The sequence below is a fragment of the Engraulis encrasicolus genome, chromosome 7, assembly GCF_034702125.1.
Source record: "Engraulis encrasicolus isolate BLACKSEA-1 chromosome 7, IST_EnEncr_1.0, whole genome shotgun sequence".
Lineage (NCBI taxonomy): Eukaryota > Metazoa > Chordata > Actinopteri > Clupeiformes > Engraulidae > Engraulis > Engraulis encrasicolus.
The window spans coordinates 43396857-43411856 of record NC_085863.1 but is presented as its reverse complement, the minus strand read 5'-3'; the positions used below and the strand labels follow the sequence as shown (position 1 = coordinate 43411856).

The 15000-nt window shown below is 42.8% G+C and overlaps 1 protein-coding gene across 1 annotated transcript in view; it reads right to left on the bottom strand.

Moving 5' to 3' along the window:
- The window catches only part of LOC134452946 (ryanodine receptor 1-like), a 181776-nt gene that overhangs the window by 13672 nt on the left and 153104 nt on the right, over positions 1-15000 (bottom strand). The window contains exons 95-103 of the mRNA XM_063203634.1: positions 9286-9367; positions 7956-8269; positions 7360-7575; positions 5794-5961; positions 4913-5314; positions 3114-3344; positions 2793-2866; positions 1623-1800; positions 280-366 (exon numbers count right to left, since the gene is read on the bottom strand). Coding sequence (XP_063059704.1) covers positions 280-366; positions 1623-1800; positions 2793-2866; positions 3114-3344; positions 4913-5314; positions 5794-5961; positions 7360-7575; positions 7956-8269; positions 9286-9367 — 1752 coding nt within the window. The remainder of the gene's footprint in view (positions 1-279; positions 367-1622; positions 1801-2792; positions 2867-3113; positions 3345-4912; positions 5315-5793; positions 5962-7359; positions 7576-7955; positions 8270-9285; positions 9368-15000) is intronic.

The window sequence follows — 15000 nt, the reverse complement described above, 5'->3', positions numbered from 1 at the left end:
TTCTACATTACTTTTGACAACAAAGGGCATGGATTTCCACAGCAATAGCACACACACACATTGATATTGTACACACAGACACAGACACACACACACACACAGACATACAGACACACACACACACACACACACACACACACACACACACACACACACACACACACACACACACACACACACACACACACACACACACACACACACACACACACACACACACACACTGTCCGCACTGTATATTACATACTGCATGAGAAAATGTGGCACACACACACTCACCTTGTAGAAGAGGAGGATGAAGTTGAGAGCGAAGGCGATGAAGAGGGCAAGGAAACGCAGGTTGTAGAAGTTACGAGAGAGGTAGTTCTGTGGAGGACAAAGGGGACATATAAATTGAAGTAGTAGTAGATGTACAAGGATGGATTACTGCAAGGGCCTACCGGGCCCAGGCCCAGGGGCCCAAGAGTTCAGAGGGCCCTGAAGCACAATCCTCTAAATTTCCATTCTCATGTTGTGTGCACACTTTTAACAACTCTATTTTCACATATTTTCAGGGGAAAAACACCTGAATGCCCAACAATATAGGGTCTCTAACATCTGGAGGGGGCCCTTTCTTGTTGTCTGGCCCAGGGGCCCATGGAGTCATGATCCGTCCCTGTAGATGTACAGTAGATGTTGAAGATGTAGTAGTTTTTGAACTTTTGCACTCGCTTCACTTGTAAATCTAGCGAACTTTTTTTCATCACCAGCCAAAATAGCTAGTAGATCTTGATCTTACTAGCCAAACTTTTAGTAGAGAAAGTGCGCACAACTCCGAAAAGTAAAGACGCTGAAGAAGGCTTAGGCCGAAATGTCTGTCTGTCTGCCATGCTAACCCAGTATTAAAACTGCAAGAAACTTACTAGCCAAACACACACTCACTGAGGGGTTTAAGTGGCTGGTACATTTTCTTTTCTACCACCCAAACTGATTTTTCACCAGCATTTTGCTGGTGAGCAGGTCTTCATTTAGAGCCCTGCGTAAACTAACTGGAACTAAAGAGGGAGCTTGAAGAACATTTTGTTCCTCATCCAAGGATCTATTGATGCACAAACTGAATCTGCTACCCGCATCCACTGACCAAACCTGAACATGGTGACCCCACCATGACCTTTCAACCCACCCATGACCTTTCACCCCTACATAACCTTTGACCCTGTCGCCATGACCTTTCGCCCTTGGCGAGCGGCACATCCAGCTCAGGAGCCTCTTCTATCCAGGTGATGATTTACCAAATCAGTTAAGTTGCAAGCCGCTCTTAAGAGCAATCTCATTGTGTATCAGTCTAACTACTGATACGCAAACTACTGATACGGATAAACCTCCTGACTCGACCAACACCCTTCATGACCATCATGATCTTTCACACCTCAATGACTTTTCAACCCCACGTCATAGGTGCCGCAAAGGGGGATACAGTGGTGCATTTGTATCCTCACTTTTGGGATCCCCAAATTGTGCTTTTCCAACTTTTACTGCAGACAAATGAGTGGAGTGCAGCACTAACACTGTTAAGAAAAATTAAAAATAAAAATCCACCACCATTTTAAAACTTGCTCCGGCGCCCTTGCCCTCCTGCGTACCATAAATTTGACACGCTGCATGTCCAGCTCGGTCCAGAGCTCGAAGCCTCCCTGTTTGGGCGGAGCCTCCTTCTTGGCCTTGGCCTTGGTGACTTTGGGCTCCTCCTCCTCCTCCTTCTTCTCCTCAGCCTTGGCCTTGGCCTCCGCCTCCTTCTGGGCCTTCTCCCCATTCTCAGTGCTGGGGACGGAGGAGAGGAGATGAGGAGGTGACGTATGGTTGAGGGTCGTTAAAGTGTATAGCATGCAGAGTGGAAGATGATCGTATTAAGTATATAGTTAAGTGTATAGTATTAAGATTCACGAATAATACAAACCCCAATTCTGTTAGAATTAGAGCACTTAATAAAATGTGAATTAAAACAGCACCATCATTTTCAAAGAGTTCAATAAATACAGGACATTTGATAAATTTGATGAATAATGAAAAGATAGTAACCGTTAAAACTGAGCAAAAATGACTGTGCTGGGGGATATACTGTATGTGCTCATTTTAGACTTGATGAATGGGACAATCCAAAACGTAGGGCCAACTGATACAGTATGTGCTCATTTCAGACTTAAGGTGCCGGTATGCTTGCTGCAGGATACGCGAGCGCATGCACGATTCGTTCATGAACGCGTTAACATGCGTATTTAATGTCAATTTCGCGCGCGTTGGACACGGCAGCCAAATGCGTGCGTCAGGTGCAATATCTTCAAACTCGCTGGGGGCGATCGTAAGAAAGACTGCGCAGTTCCACGCGTGTGCTTGATATGAAAACGACAATGGCAGCAACTTTTAAGAGCGTCTCATTGAGTTTGTCCGAAATTTCAAACATTTGTGATCATACTTCCTTGTTGCACTTTGAAAAAGGAGCATGCACATACAGGAGTAGTAGCAGTATTCTTTCCTTGCCCAGGGAGCCCCTCTTTTTGTGTTGTGGTTTTCCTTGCCATCTGTGTTCCCAATTTCCGCATCGCAATGCTGCGTGCTCTCTGCCCCCTGGATGATACCGCCAGTATTTTGCGCCTTGGTCAACTGCTTTTGAAGCAAGCATGTGCTGTCGGTTGCTCTCGGCGACGTGCATATTCATAATTTACAGCTCGCAGCAAGCATACCGGCACCTTCAGGGACGTAGGGACATGGCCAACCATTTGTATATGATTGAATTAAATTGATCATCCACTCACTCTGCTTTCTCTGGCTCTGGGGGTGGCTCCTCTATTGGTGCTGGCTGCTCTGCTCCCGCCTCCTCACCGGTACCCTACCAATCACAGGAATAAAGATGAGTGCAGTTTCCAACACAACATGAGGATATGATAGCAGGTCAGAAAATTGGTTTCTAGAATCTAAACCATCACTCAGTAACACACACACACACACACACACACACACACACACACACACACACACACACACACACACACACACACACACACACACACACACACACACACACACACACACACACACACACACACACAAAGTCACTCTCCCAAACCACCACTCACGGCCTTCCTCTTGGTGATGGGCGAGCCCTCCGGCGTGGGGGGCTCCACGGGCTCGGTGTCCCCCATATCCCCTAGCCCTCCCGGGGTGTCTATGCCGGGGATGCGGCCCCCATCCTTCTCCTGGCTGTCCTCCTCCTCCTCCTCGCCTCCTCCTTGGTCCATGGAGTCGTTGATGCCCCCGGCCTCCAGCTCCTCCCCCCCACCAGCATGCCCTGGTACGTCCCCGTGCACCTGGTCAAGGTCAAAGTCAAGGTCAGAGTCAAAGTCAGATTTGTTGTCAATTTCTTTTTCACATGCACATCAGGGCTTGATATTATTTTTTTCACCCACCGGCCACTGTGGCTAGTGGTTTTCTGGAGTCACTAGTCATTCAGGTATTCCAATAGCCACAGATTTTATATTGTTTTCCCCCCCCTTTATCATGATAGTGTACGTCTAACCTCAGAAGATGAGGTGCTAAAGCAAGATGAGTGCATAGCTTTCTACATGGAAGTATATCAAGCAAATAGAAACTGAGTTATTGAGCTTTTTCTGGAACTTAAATACAATCAATTGATACACAAGGGGCAAACAACGGAATAGACCCCTTGCACCTCCCTTGACAACCGTCGTCAGGACGAACTCAGAGGACAATCGCGCTCCGAACTCAGTGCGCAGCCCGTTGGAATAGCCAGATTACTGCAACGTGCTTGATCTAGTATTCTGGCTATTCCAAGGTGCAAGGGGTCTATATAGGCTACTATGATACGTATGTCATACCAAGGAATGCCAGCTAAATTAGCTAGTGACACTGAAAGTATTACTAGCCAGAGCATCCAGGTTTTACTTGCATTTGGCCAGTTTGTAGGTGCCAGTGTCAAGCCCTGATGCACATACAAAAAATATTTTTCTCACATACCATGCACAGACAGAGAAAGGACAAGGAACAAAGATAGGACATTACTGAAATGAGAGGAATTGTATTACAATGTATCCCAAGTGGAAAAAAACGTGGCAAATAACAAGTATGCCTAGCTACTACAGTAACCATATAACACTGTATAAATAGAAGTTACAAAAAATACTACATTGTGTGCAGCACAGTACAGTCAAAGTACACTAGGATCAGGCGTCATCATAAGCAACAAGAGCAACAGGGAGAAAATATGCTTGGTTTGGATCGGGACTTTCCTGGATAAAGCCCCATAATGTACGCCGTTCCACCAGTGGAACACCCTAATAGTCTGTGAAAACTAGGGATGGGATATCGGTATTGGCGTATCGGTATCGGGTTCAGATATCAACATAATTCAGAGATCAGATCGGATCGGATCGGAATTTTCCCAAAGTATCAGAACTTTCCTGATACTGACATTGAGCCATTTCCAATGTTAATTTGAAATCACAACACTTGCATATTAGTTTTCAGGATGGGATTGTTACTTTTTTACTTGTTACTTTTTACTTATTAATTGGTGTCCTGTTCTTCTAACTTCCTTCTCTGACCAAATAGCCTACTTGGGCCTACCTCAAGTTGAAACCCATGCATATATCTGTTTTTGGTATAGGATCGGAGTAGTATCGGTATCGGCAGATATCCAAATTTAGATATCGGGATCGGATCGGAAGTGAAAAAAATGTGCATCGGTGCATCCCTAGTGAAAACACCTAACTACCACAGTACTACACTACAATGACATGACACAGGGCCTTTAGTCAATAGCCACACTTGGTCCTTGCCATTCTGATAAACAACAACTTTATAACAGCGTTCCTGTCTTCATGGGTTAAATGAAAGGCAGCGTGTTTCAGAGACCCACCTCATCCTGCGTGGGATCAGGCATGCTGGCCAGAATCTCTGTCACGGTGGTGTTTTTGGCGCCCTCCACCAGGCCGCCACCGAACAGCGTCTGCCACACCAGCAGGAAGAAACCCTTGCAGACGTTTAGCACGAAGAACAGGATGCCGGTGATGATGGTCCACAAGAAGGTCACCACGCCCACGATCATCTCCTTTATCGTCATCTTACGCAGCCGCCGGTACTGCCTGCGAAGGTTCCGGAAGGTGAACATGCCCAGGAAGTCGAAGACGCTGGTCAGGAAGTCAGCGAAGGCCGAGCTGGACTCTGGTTGGCCGTCCTGCCCGCCTCCTTCCTCGTCGCCGCCCTCTCCATTGCCACCGCCTCCGCCTCCAGCACTTGGACTAGCCTCCACAACCACAACCTAGAAGATTGTGGAGTAGAGTAGAGTACAGTACAGTAGAACAGAATGGAGAGGAGTAGAGTAGAGCAGAGTACAGTAGAATGGAATATGTAGAATGGAATAGAATAGAATAGAATAGAATAGAATAGAATAGAATAGAATAGAGGAGTGTTGAATGGAGAGAAGAGAGTACAGTCGAATAGAGTAAATTAGATCAGAGACAAGTAGAGTAGAATAGAATTGAACAGAATGCCTTTCATTGTCACTATGCAAGTATACAAGGACAACTACTCATAACGGAGAAATCTCACTCAGGTCAGTGGAACAAGTATCTGTTCTACAACAAAGAACAAAAAATAATTTTACAACAACCATATTTTTGAAAAAGAAAACCGCATCCTCCCTCTCGCTCTCATACTGCTTGGAGATCAGTAATACACATGTCTGTCATTTACAACAAAGGATAAAAATCAATTTAACAACAAAAAAATACAGGAAACCTCCTCATCATCTTCCTGGCTCTCGCCCTCCTCCTGTTCGGAGATCTGCGCGGCGATGTTCATCTCAAAGATGGTATCCTCGCAGAAGTTGACAAAGAGCTCCATCTTCTCGCTCTCTCCACCCTCGTTGACCACGTCGAAGATGAATTGGCGCTTGGACTCCCTGACCTGATATGGTGATATGCGTGTTATGAGTGGATCTTTGCAGTGTGCATTGCAAATGGGCTTACTATACAGCATTATGTGCTATAGCAGTGGTTCCCAACCTATGGGTCGGGACCCCCCTTATGGGTCGCCAAAGATCCACAGGGGGTCGCGGAGCCCTCTTGATTTTAAGGGGTTTCGTTTTAAATATATATAGCCCATGTTGAATAAAAGACAAAGCATTTAACTAATAAATGCATAGACGCAACAAATTGTAAGTGCTACATTAAACATTTATTCTATATTTGACCAAAGACGAACTAAAATAAGTTTTCGCAGGAAACGGAGGGCATCTTGTGACTCCGTCTCGTGCGGGCGCTCGCGTGGTTGGGTCACCAAAGCTTACAATAGTAAAAACATGGGTCCCTTAAGAAAAAGGTTGGGAACCACTGTGCTATAGGATACCGCCACTGGGACGTTGTCACTGAAAAAAACTTAACAACCATAGTAATACTCCACTATGACACCGCATAGGGCCTTTAGTAATACATTGGCCATTGCCATTCTGGTAACAGCTAATTTATAACAGGGGTAGTGTCTCAAAGAGTTAAAGGTCAGTAGTATATTTTGGAGAATATTTTGGAGCAGTTTATTACACTGAAAGCTTGCAAGTCAAGTAAAGCTTCTTTGCACAAAAAATGACCTGAAATGTGCGGACTGTCTCCTTTTTAATACAGACATTTCAACTGAATCCTGCACCTTCTAAACAGATGAGCGGTGGCCTATCACAACTTCAGAGTAGTTTATTATAAAACTGTATACTAAGCATTCCGAAGAGCATTTTTACATACTACATGAAAAGGGGGAACATGCTCCATGTACATTCGCCATTTTCAATTACCTGGCTGTCATTGACCTTATAGAGATGCAATACACAGTGGTCATATCTTGCATGAAATCCTTCACAAGTTACCTTTACTTTCCCTCTGAGATTAATAATGTTTCTTCACCCCGCTTTAAAGGTGCACTGTGTACTATTTGTAGTAGTTTAGTTCCAGAATTCATGCTGCCCATTCACTACTGTTACCTTATTCATGAATACTTACCACCACCATCAAATTCAAAATATTCATTATGACTGGGAAAATTGCATTCTTCATACATGAAAAGGGGATCTTCTAATCTACATGGTCCGCCATTTTGAATTTCCAGAAATAGGCATTTTTAGCTGAAATACTTACTGTACTTTGGTCATACTAGTAAATATTAGTTCATTAATTAGTAAATATTCATGAAAAGATACAATTTGGCAGTAGACAGCACAATTTCACTGAGCAGTGTAATTGCAATACTTACTCTGGCCACCATCTTACACAGTGCACCTTAAAACTTAAAAACAAAGTTTCTCCACTCTACTCTTACCTGTGGCATCTCCCACTGTCGGCGGTTGACCTCGCTGATCTCGAAGTAGATACGCTCAATCTTGCGGCTGGCACCCATGATCTCGATGCGGCCCAGGAAGGGCCGGAAGTAGTTGATCACACTCTCTGCCTGCTCCAGGAAGTTCTTCAGCCGCGCATCGTGAGGCACGTGCTCCGACAGGTTGGTCAGCAGCACGGCGATATTGAAACCAATGTCCTAGGAAGTTAAAACGTTTCATTTAATGTACTATAGCACATGTACTGTATCAAAAACACAGCATACAATGATCGATACGTACACTCTATTATCAAAAATATTCGCTAACCTTGACTCACATACTGTAAGGACTTAACTCCCATCCCATTCATTACCCGTAGGGTTCAGTATAATATCGGTTCACTTTTTGCAGCTATTACAACTTCGACTTCATCTTCAAGTTAGGACTGGAATTGTCCGAAATGTTTTGGTATCCTGACAGGAATACTTTTGGTAATATAGTGTATGTATGTATAATGACAACACATGAGACAAACAGCACCTTGGCAATGCTTAGAACAATTAACAATACAATAAACTAATCGTTAAAACTTTGCAACCTTGGCCGGCTCTTGGAAGCGGTTAGCGAACTCCTCGAAGTTGATCATCTCGTTCTCGTCGGCCTCGGAGCAGGAGAGCAGGAACTGGATCTCCGTGGCCGTGTACTGCTTCTGGCTGTCCATGGCCTTCTGGAAGTCCTTCTTGGAGATCAGGCCACGTGGGTCCGTCACGTAGTCACGGAACGCATCGGACGCCACGATGTCCTTCAGCTTGAGGAACATGTCGAAGAATTTCAGGATCATCTCCACGTTGCTGGACGACTCTACCAGCATGTCCACCATCTGGCGTGCGATGGTGCCGTTCACCACATTTCCTACAGGGAATAAATGAAACGTTAGTAATAAAGACAAATGACATTGTGAGATACACAATGGCTAGTTTTTAGAAAGATTGCTTGTTTTTTCCACTTCCACAGCTTTCTACTTAGAAAGACAAACGATCCAAATGGTGAGGGGAGACTATAACATATTCAGAAGATCTATGGTTGAACAGAAATATAGGACTGATCAAGGTGTTTCTGATCTAAGTGAACTCACACAACAATGCATATGTAACAAGAGACACTAGAGTATATCTCCGTTCGAAGAAAAAAAACTGTCATTTTTAGATAAACTAACCCTCTGTAGGCGTGGCCTAACTTCAGAACCAGGATGCCTACAAAAAAGCTGTTTTCACCTATGTAGAGCTGAGATTCTTTATACGTGCCCTGTTGTGTTTCTGTAGGTCTAACAAAAAATATCCTGAGATGGTTTACCAAAAGAGATATGTCCAGTGTATCAATCCATTCCTGCAGTTCACCTAGAGGGCGCTGTGAAGAGAGCGCAGCCCATTCATTCGAATGGAGTCTGTATTCACTCGCTGGTGCCCCTAGAGTGCAGTACCACCTGGAAAAGTAGTGAGTAGACACACTGGACATATCTCATTTGCTGATTCTATCTCTGCACTTGGATATCGGCCTTTGCAACACCCTGTAAGAATGGCGTTGTTTCTAAACAAACGGTAGACTAACAAAGTTCTATATGCCTCGTTTTACATGTCAACAACCCCGCGACTTTGCGGAATGAAGTATTGAGCAACTTTGAGCCTGTAAATGGGTGGAAAGTAGAGATTTATAACAATGGCTAGACAGGTGCCGGTCCATCACAGCAGAAGCTAAACTTCACCTAGCTCTCAAAGTTTTGACTAGCGCTCGGACTTCGGAATGCAGGGGACCTTTGGAGGCGAGGTATGAGGCAAAAGTTAGGGCTCATCATCACGTTTTAACACAACGTAAATCATTTCACACCGGATTATCCCTTTAAGCTAACATATTAAGAAACACTGACTGACCCTCCAGTAGAGACAGCAGCATGACAACCATGTCCTTCTGAAGATCAAGAAGCTCCTTTAGCAGCCCAATCTGACTGGAGTCCTGCAAAACACACACACACACACACACACACACACACACACACACACACACACACACACACACACACACACACACACACACACACACACACACACACACACACAAGCACACACACAAGCATGCACACAAAGACACACAATGCCAAACGCATAGACAACAACAGCATTGTGCCACAATGTCATATAACATATGACTGCTCTTCTGTCTGGTAAAACAGAAACCAGTCAAACTTCACAGACAGACACAGACATCATAATCAGTAATAATGTGTGGTACAATTGTGCAAGAACATCAGGAGATTTTAGTGTCATTATATTGTCAAGAGAAATAATATAATAATGAAATACAATAATTTGAAATCCAAAAATTATATTTTTTTATTATAAAGCATATAAAAAGACCTGTTATACATGGAGGGAGGGAGCGGGGTAATCGAGTTTGAAGTTCACACACACGTTCACACAGATGTACACACTTGGTGTGGTGAAGTATAGTTGAAAGCTCCTTCATATTTGATTAAATGTTAGACAGAGGGTACCAGCACATTGGTAGTATGAAACTGCACACCCACACCCACACCCACCACACGTACACACGTCACGCACGCATGCACGCACTGAAACACACACAAAGAAACACACACACACGCACCCGCACCCGCACACGCACGCACACGCACACGCACACGCACACACACACACACACACACACACACACACACACACACACACACACACACACACACACACATACAGATGTTTCTTGTTTTAGGTGGAAGCGTCATCACATCAGGTGGGGGGGACACGCCACTCATGGTTACAGGGTTGTGTGTGAAGTTACAGGTAAGCTGTGTATTTTCCCGGGGGAAAGAACAATACGTCATACGGGTACATAAGGCTGCCTCTCCTACCTCCTTTGTGAATAAAATTCCCCTTCTTCCATTGGAACCAGAATACAGGACCCTTACAATACTCCCAATATTCTAATTCCAATATTCCAATATTCCAAATTCACAAAATTCCAATATTCCATTTTTTTATTATTTTTAGCAATTTTCTGGCACTCACGTGGCTGATTACAGTATTAGTTGAAACAATAGGAAATAGGTCAGCGTTGGTCTTGGACAAGCTGGTAATATACGTTGCATTTCAAGAGCATCTTGTTTGTGCTTCGTTTGTTATTGTTGTGAGCTTTGCTTTCCGAGGCTCCTGGGTGTTTTAGGACAGCGACCAACAATGCTGACACCCACAGACCAGTCGAAACAGACAACAGATGAGAAACTTTGTTAACCAAAAACCGAGTTTGGGATGTGAGTTACGGGTGAATACAAGAACAGAAATGCAGGATATGCCACAGATATCTGTATTTTACCAGTTGTGTTACAGTTTGTGTTTGTGCAAATGCATATTCTAAATGTAGCATTATAATTATTATTGGTGTCAACAATAATCGATTCTGCAATGCATCGCAATGTGGGGCAAGACAAATCAATAATCGATTCGGCAAATGCCATAATCTATGGGTCCGTGTATATTTTCGTTCATTCATTATTCTATTTCGGATATCACACGAGAAAGGAATAAGGACTTGTTTATGATGATTTACGCTTGAATATCACTTGTGAAATGGAACCAAGCGCCATATTTTGATATTTTGTAGGTACTGAAAATGAAACGTTGAATCTTAGAAAAGAGAGAAAAGCAATAAAGAAAAATGTCCTTCTGAATTGCGTCTTTTGTTTATTCAGAATTAGCGTGACCTGAGAGTAAATCCTGGAAGGCTGGTTGAGCCTTCATTACATGGTTTCTTTGGAGGCAAACGGACTTTGCAGGCATTGTTGATGCAATATTCAGAACGTTGCTACACTTCAAAGATGTGGTCGATCTGTGATGACTGTGCGAGGAATTTGTGTCATGAGATGATTGCGTAGGGTAGGCTATCCATATCAAGCAAGCGCCACAAGCATGTGCATACGCGTCACCACCATTGAGTAGGGCGTCCTAGAGGGGGGTAGAAGAATGATGTACTGTCTATTTTTTTACTTAAACTTATCAACCAATTTAACTTTCGCAACGACATTTCATGTGCTTAGGCCTGGTCTTAAGACTTGATTGTATTTGGCCATATAGCCTATTATAGTACACTCGCCTCCAAAAGAGTTGTCGCCTACCAATCTGTTTGGAATAACAGCTAATAAACTGACTTTCAATTAATCACTTGGCTTCAGAAGTCACTCATATGAACGCTACAACCCTCTCGAATGAAAATGAATGAACAAAAATAAATTTCATGCACCAACGAAAGATTGACCCTTTAATGAACACAGACAGGGCAGATTTTGACAAGACAAAAGTTGTGTCGCCTATCGAACATAATGTGAAAATGAGCAGATAAGTCACTTCAAACCACTTCAAATACGCAGATGGGGTGTCATACTTAATCACTGATTCACTCACACCTCTCCAGAAAATCAACTTTGGCCTTAGGTGTATGTTTAGGGTCATTGTAATCCTGGAAAGCAACACAATGAAAATCAATGGAGTTCAATGAGAGGTGGTGACATATTCGCTATTCGTAGAGCAATACATTTTTAACTTCATGATGTAATCAATGATAAAAGCCCTCACACACCAGCAGCATGCATGCAGCTCCACATAAGAGCTGTATCCCTCCCATGTTTGACTTTAGGCACCATGTATTTATTCCAAATTCTTCACCTTTAACACCAAAGAAGTCTCTCCCACTGTCCTGTCTCAAAAAAGCCAACCAAGAGTATGTCAAGCCTAATTCTGACAAAAATGAAGGCTAATGGGACTCATACTCTGAAGTCAAGATCCCAAGATCAACCATTTTAGAACTGATAGTATCAAAACTATATGGTGTTGGAGATGAAGAATATGAAAAAAGAGAAATGGTGCATAAAGTGAAACATGGTACAGATACAGCTCTTATGAGGAGCTGCATGCATGCTGCAGGTGTTTGAGGGCTTTTAACATTGATTAAATCATGAAGTTAAACATGTATTGCTCTACGAATAGCGAATATGTCACCATCTCTCATTGAACTCCATTGATTTTCATTGTGTTGCTTTCCATGATTACAATGACCCTAAACATACACCTAAGGCCAAAGTTGATTTTCTGGAGAGGTGAGAGTGATTCAGTGATAAAGTATGACACCCAATCTGCGTATTTGAAGTGTTTTGAAGTGACTTATCTGCTGATTTTCACATAATGTTCGATAGGCGACAAAACTTTTGTCTTGTCAAAATCTGCCTGTCTGTGTTCAATAAAGGGTCAATCTTTCGTTGGTGCATGAAATTTATTTTTGTACATACATTTTCATTCGGGAGGGTTGTAGCTTTCATATGAGTGACTTTTGAAGCCAAGTGATTAATTGAAAGTCAGGTTATTAGCTGTTATTCCAAACAGATGGATAGGCGACAACTCTTTTGGAGGCGAGTGTATCCTAATCCAACAGAAGTGCAGCTGTGCGACCGGGACAGATATCCTCGATGGGAAGGGGTAGACCAACCGTCATTGAGAACATTGACAGTTCTTACGATCAGCCTCAGTTTCCCAGTTCATCTCAAGCCTTTAGGTGTATGTACCCGGACATATTGCTTTCCAACAATATCACTAAAGTTCAAAATACGCCAAAGTGAAATGTGTATTCAACATGCGTAAAACTTGGTATGGAGAGCGCGCGCTTCATCTCATTACACTTGCCAGAATACGCAACAGTTTGCGCAAGAACACTGCTTTGGACCGTTTGCTCCCTAATGCATATTACTACATGGGAAAGGGTATAATAGGTTATTGATTCCAGAGACTTTAGCCTTTATTTAGGCTATAAAGTTGAGTCCATTACATAGCCTAAAGGGAATTTCATCTCTATTTTATAAGGCGGACGCACGCTCCAATACAGGGCTAACCATCACGCGTGCTGCGCATAGGCCTACTAGCCTGCACATCGCAAAGATGTTTTTCATCATTCTTTTATTTTTCTGTTGTGTCTCTGGCTCCAGCCACTGTTCTGTGTGTCGTTTGGTAGCTAGACCTTTTCTGATGCGACTCAGACGGCAAACTTTCCTTCCGGGTAAACAGAGGGGGAGGGGTCAGTCAAATGAAATTCAATAAATGAATAGCCAAATATCACAAATTGAAAAACGATCAAAAATATTGTCATTTTTTATAATGCTATTATGGTATGAAGTAACACATGCAGAAAACAAAATACAGCCATTTCTGCGTGTATTGCTTTAATCAAAACAAGAAGTTGCACCCTTTTTTGAATTTCATATTTCATTCCAAAATAGAATAATGAATGAACGAAAAAGTACACGGACCTCTATGCAGCATCTTTTTTCAAGTTTCAATTACTTCGGTGGGTATTTCCGAACACATTAAATGAAAGCACTTCAAAGCGTTGAAAGCTGCAGCATTGATACACACAAGAGTCAATGAAATGTTGTTCAGTATGTGAATGCTTGTATTGCCTCATGACTGATGAAAAATTTGTCTTTTCTTTCAGTAGCAATGTAATGCATTGCAATTCATCGTAGAATCGAACTGAATCAATACGAATCGAACCGTTACCCCCGAATCGTAATCAAATTGAATCGTAAGGGCAGTGCCAATGCACACCACTAATAATCATAATTCAATAATTCACATTTTAAAACATCTGTCATTGGCCAAGATGGCTACAATTGGAGAAGGAGACACAGCCTTATTTATGGGCGGGTGAAGGGCAAAGAAACACACTGAAGGAAAGCCAACCACTTCAAGAGAGAAGAGAGAAACAGATGAATACGTACTCTCCCCTGCACAGACCAGATAAAAGAAAGGGTGTGTTTATAAATCAACACTGTCCTCAGAGAAAAGCAATGCTACTACATACATAAAACACTTCAAGCACACTATAAAAATAATTGCATTTTATAAAGTCATACAAAAAAAAAAGATTTTACCACGGTTTTACCATTATTCTGAACAAAAAAGGATGATGTTTTGCTTTACCTTCAGAGTGACTGGGGAGTTATTCATTTGTTTTATTTCAAATTTCCAGGCTTTTAAAAATGCTATTCATCCAGCTAGACTAGCATGTTCACTACATTTACGTGTGTGTACTGAAGATGTTTGCGTACAGGCATGCATAATTTATGGTTTGGATAATATTCAGAAATGCTATGTTAACTGGACATTTCCACAGAAAAAGCGAAGGTTTAAAGTCAGTGCTTCTACATATCATCCAACTAAACACACTGTATTTTGATGCACTATCCCATTGCATGATGTGAAAAGTGTGTGTGTGTGTGTGTGTGTGTGTGTGTGTGTGTGTGTGTGTGTGTGTGTGTGTGTGTGTGTGTGTGTGTGTGTGTGTGTGTGTGTGTGTGTGTGTGTGTGTGCGTGCGTGATAGAGAGAGTGGTGTCAGTGACTGAGTGTGTGAGAATGAATCAGTCAGTAATAGCCCGAGTGAGTAGGTATCCTGAGTGAGAATGTGTGTGTGCATTGGAGAGAGCAAATGTGTTAGCAGTGACTGCTGTATGAGTAGTGTAAGAGTCACTAGGGACTGTGTGTGTGTGTGTGTGTGTGTGTGTGTGTGTGTGTGTGTGTGTGTGTGTGTGTGT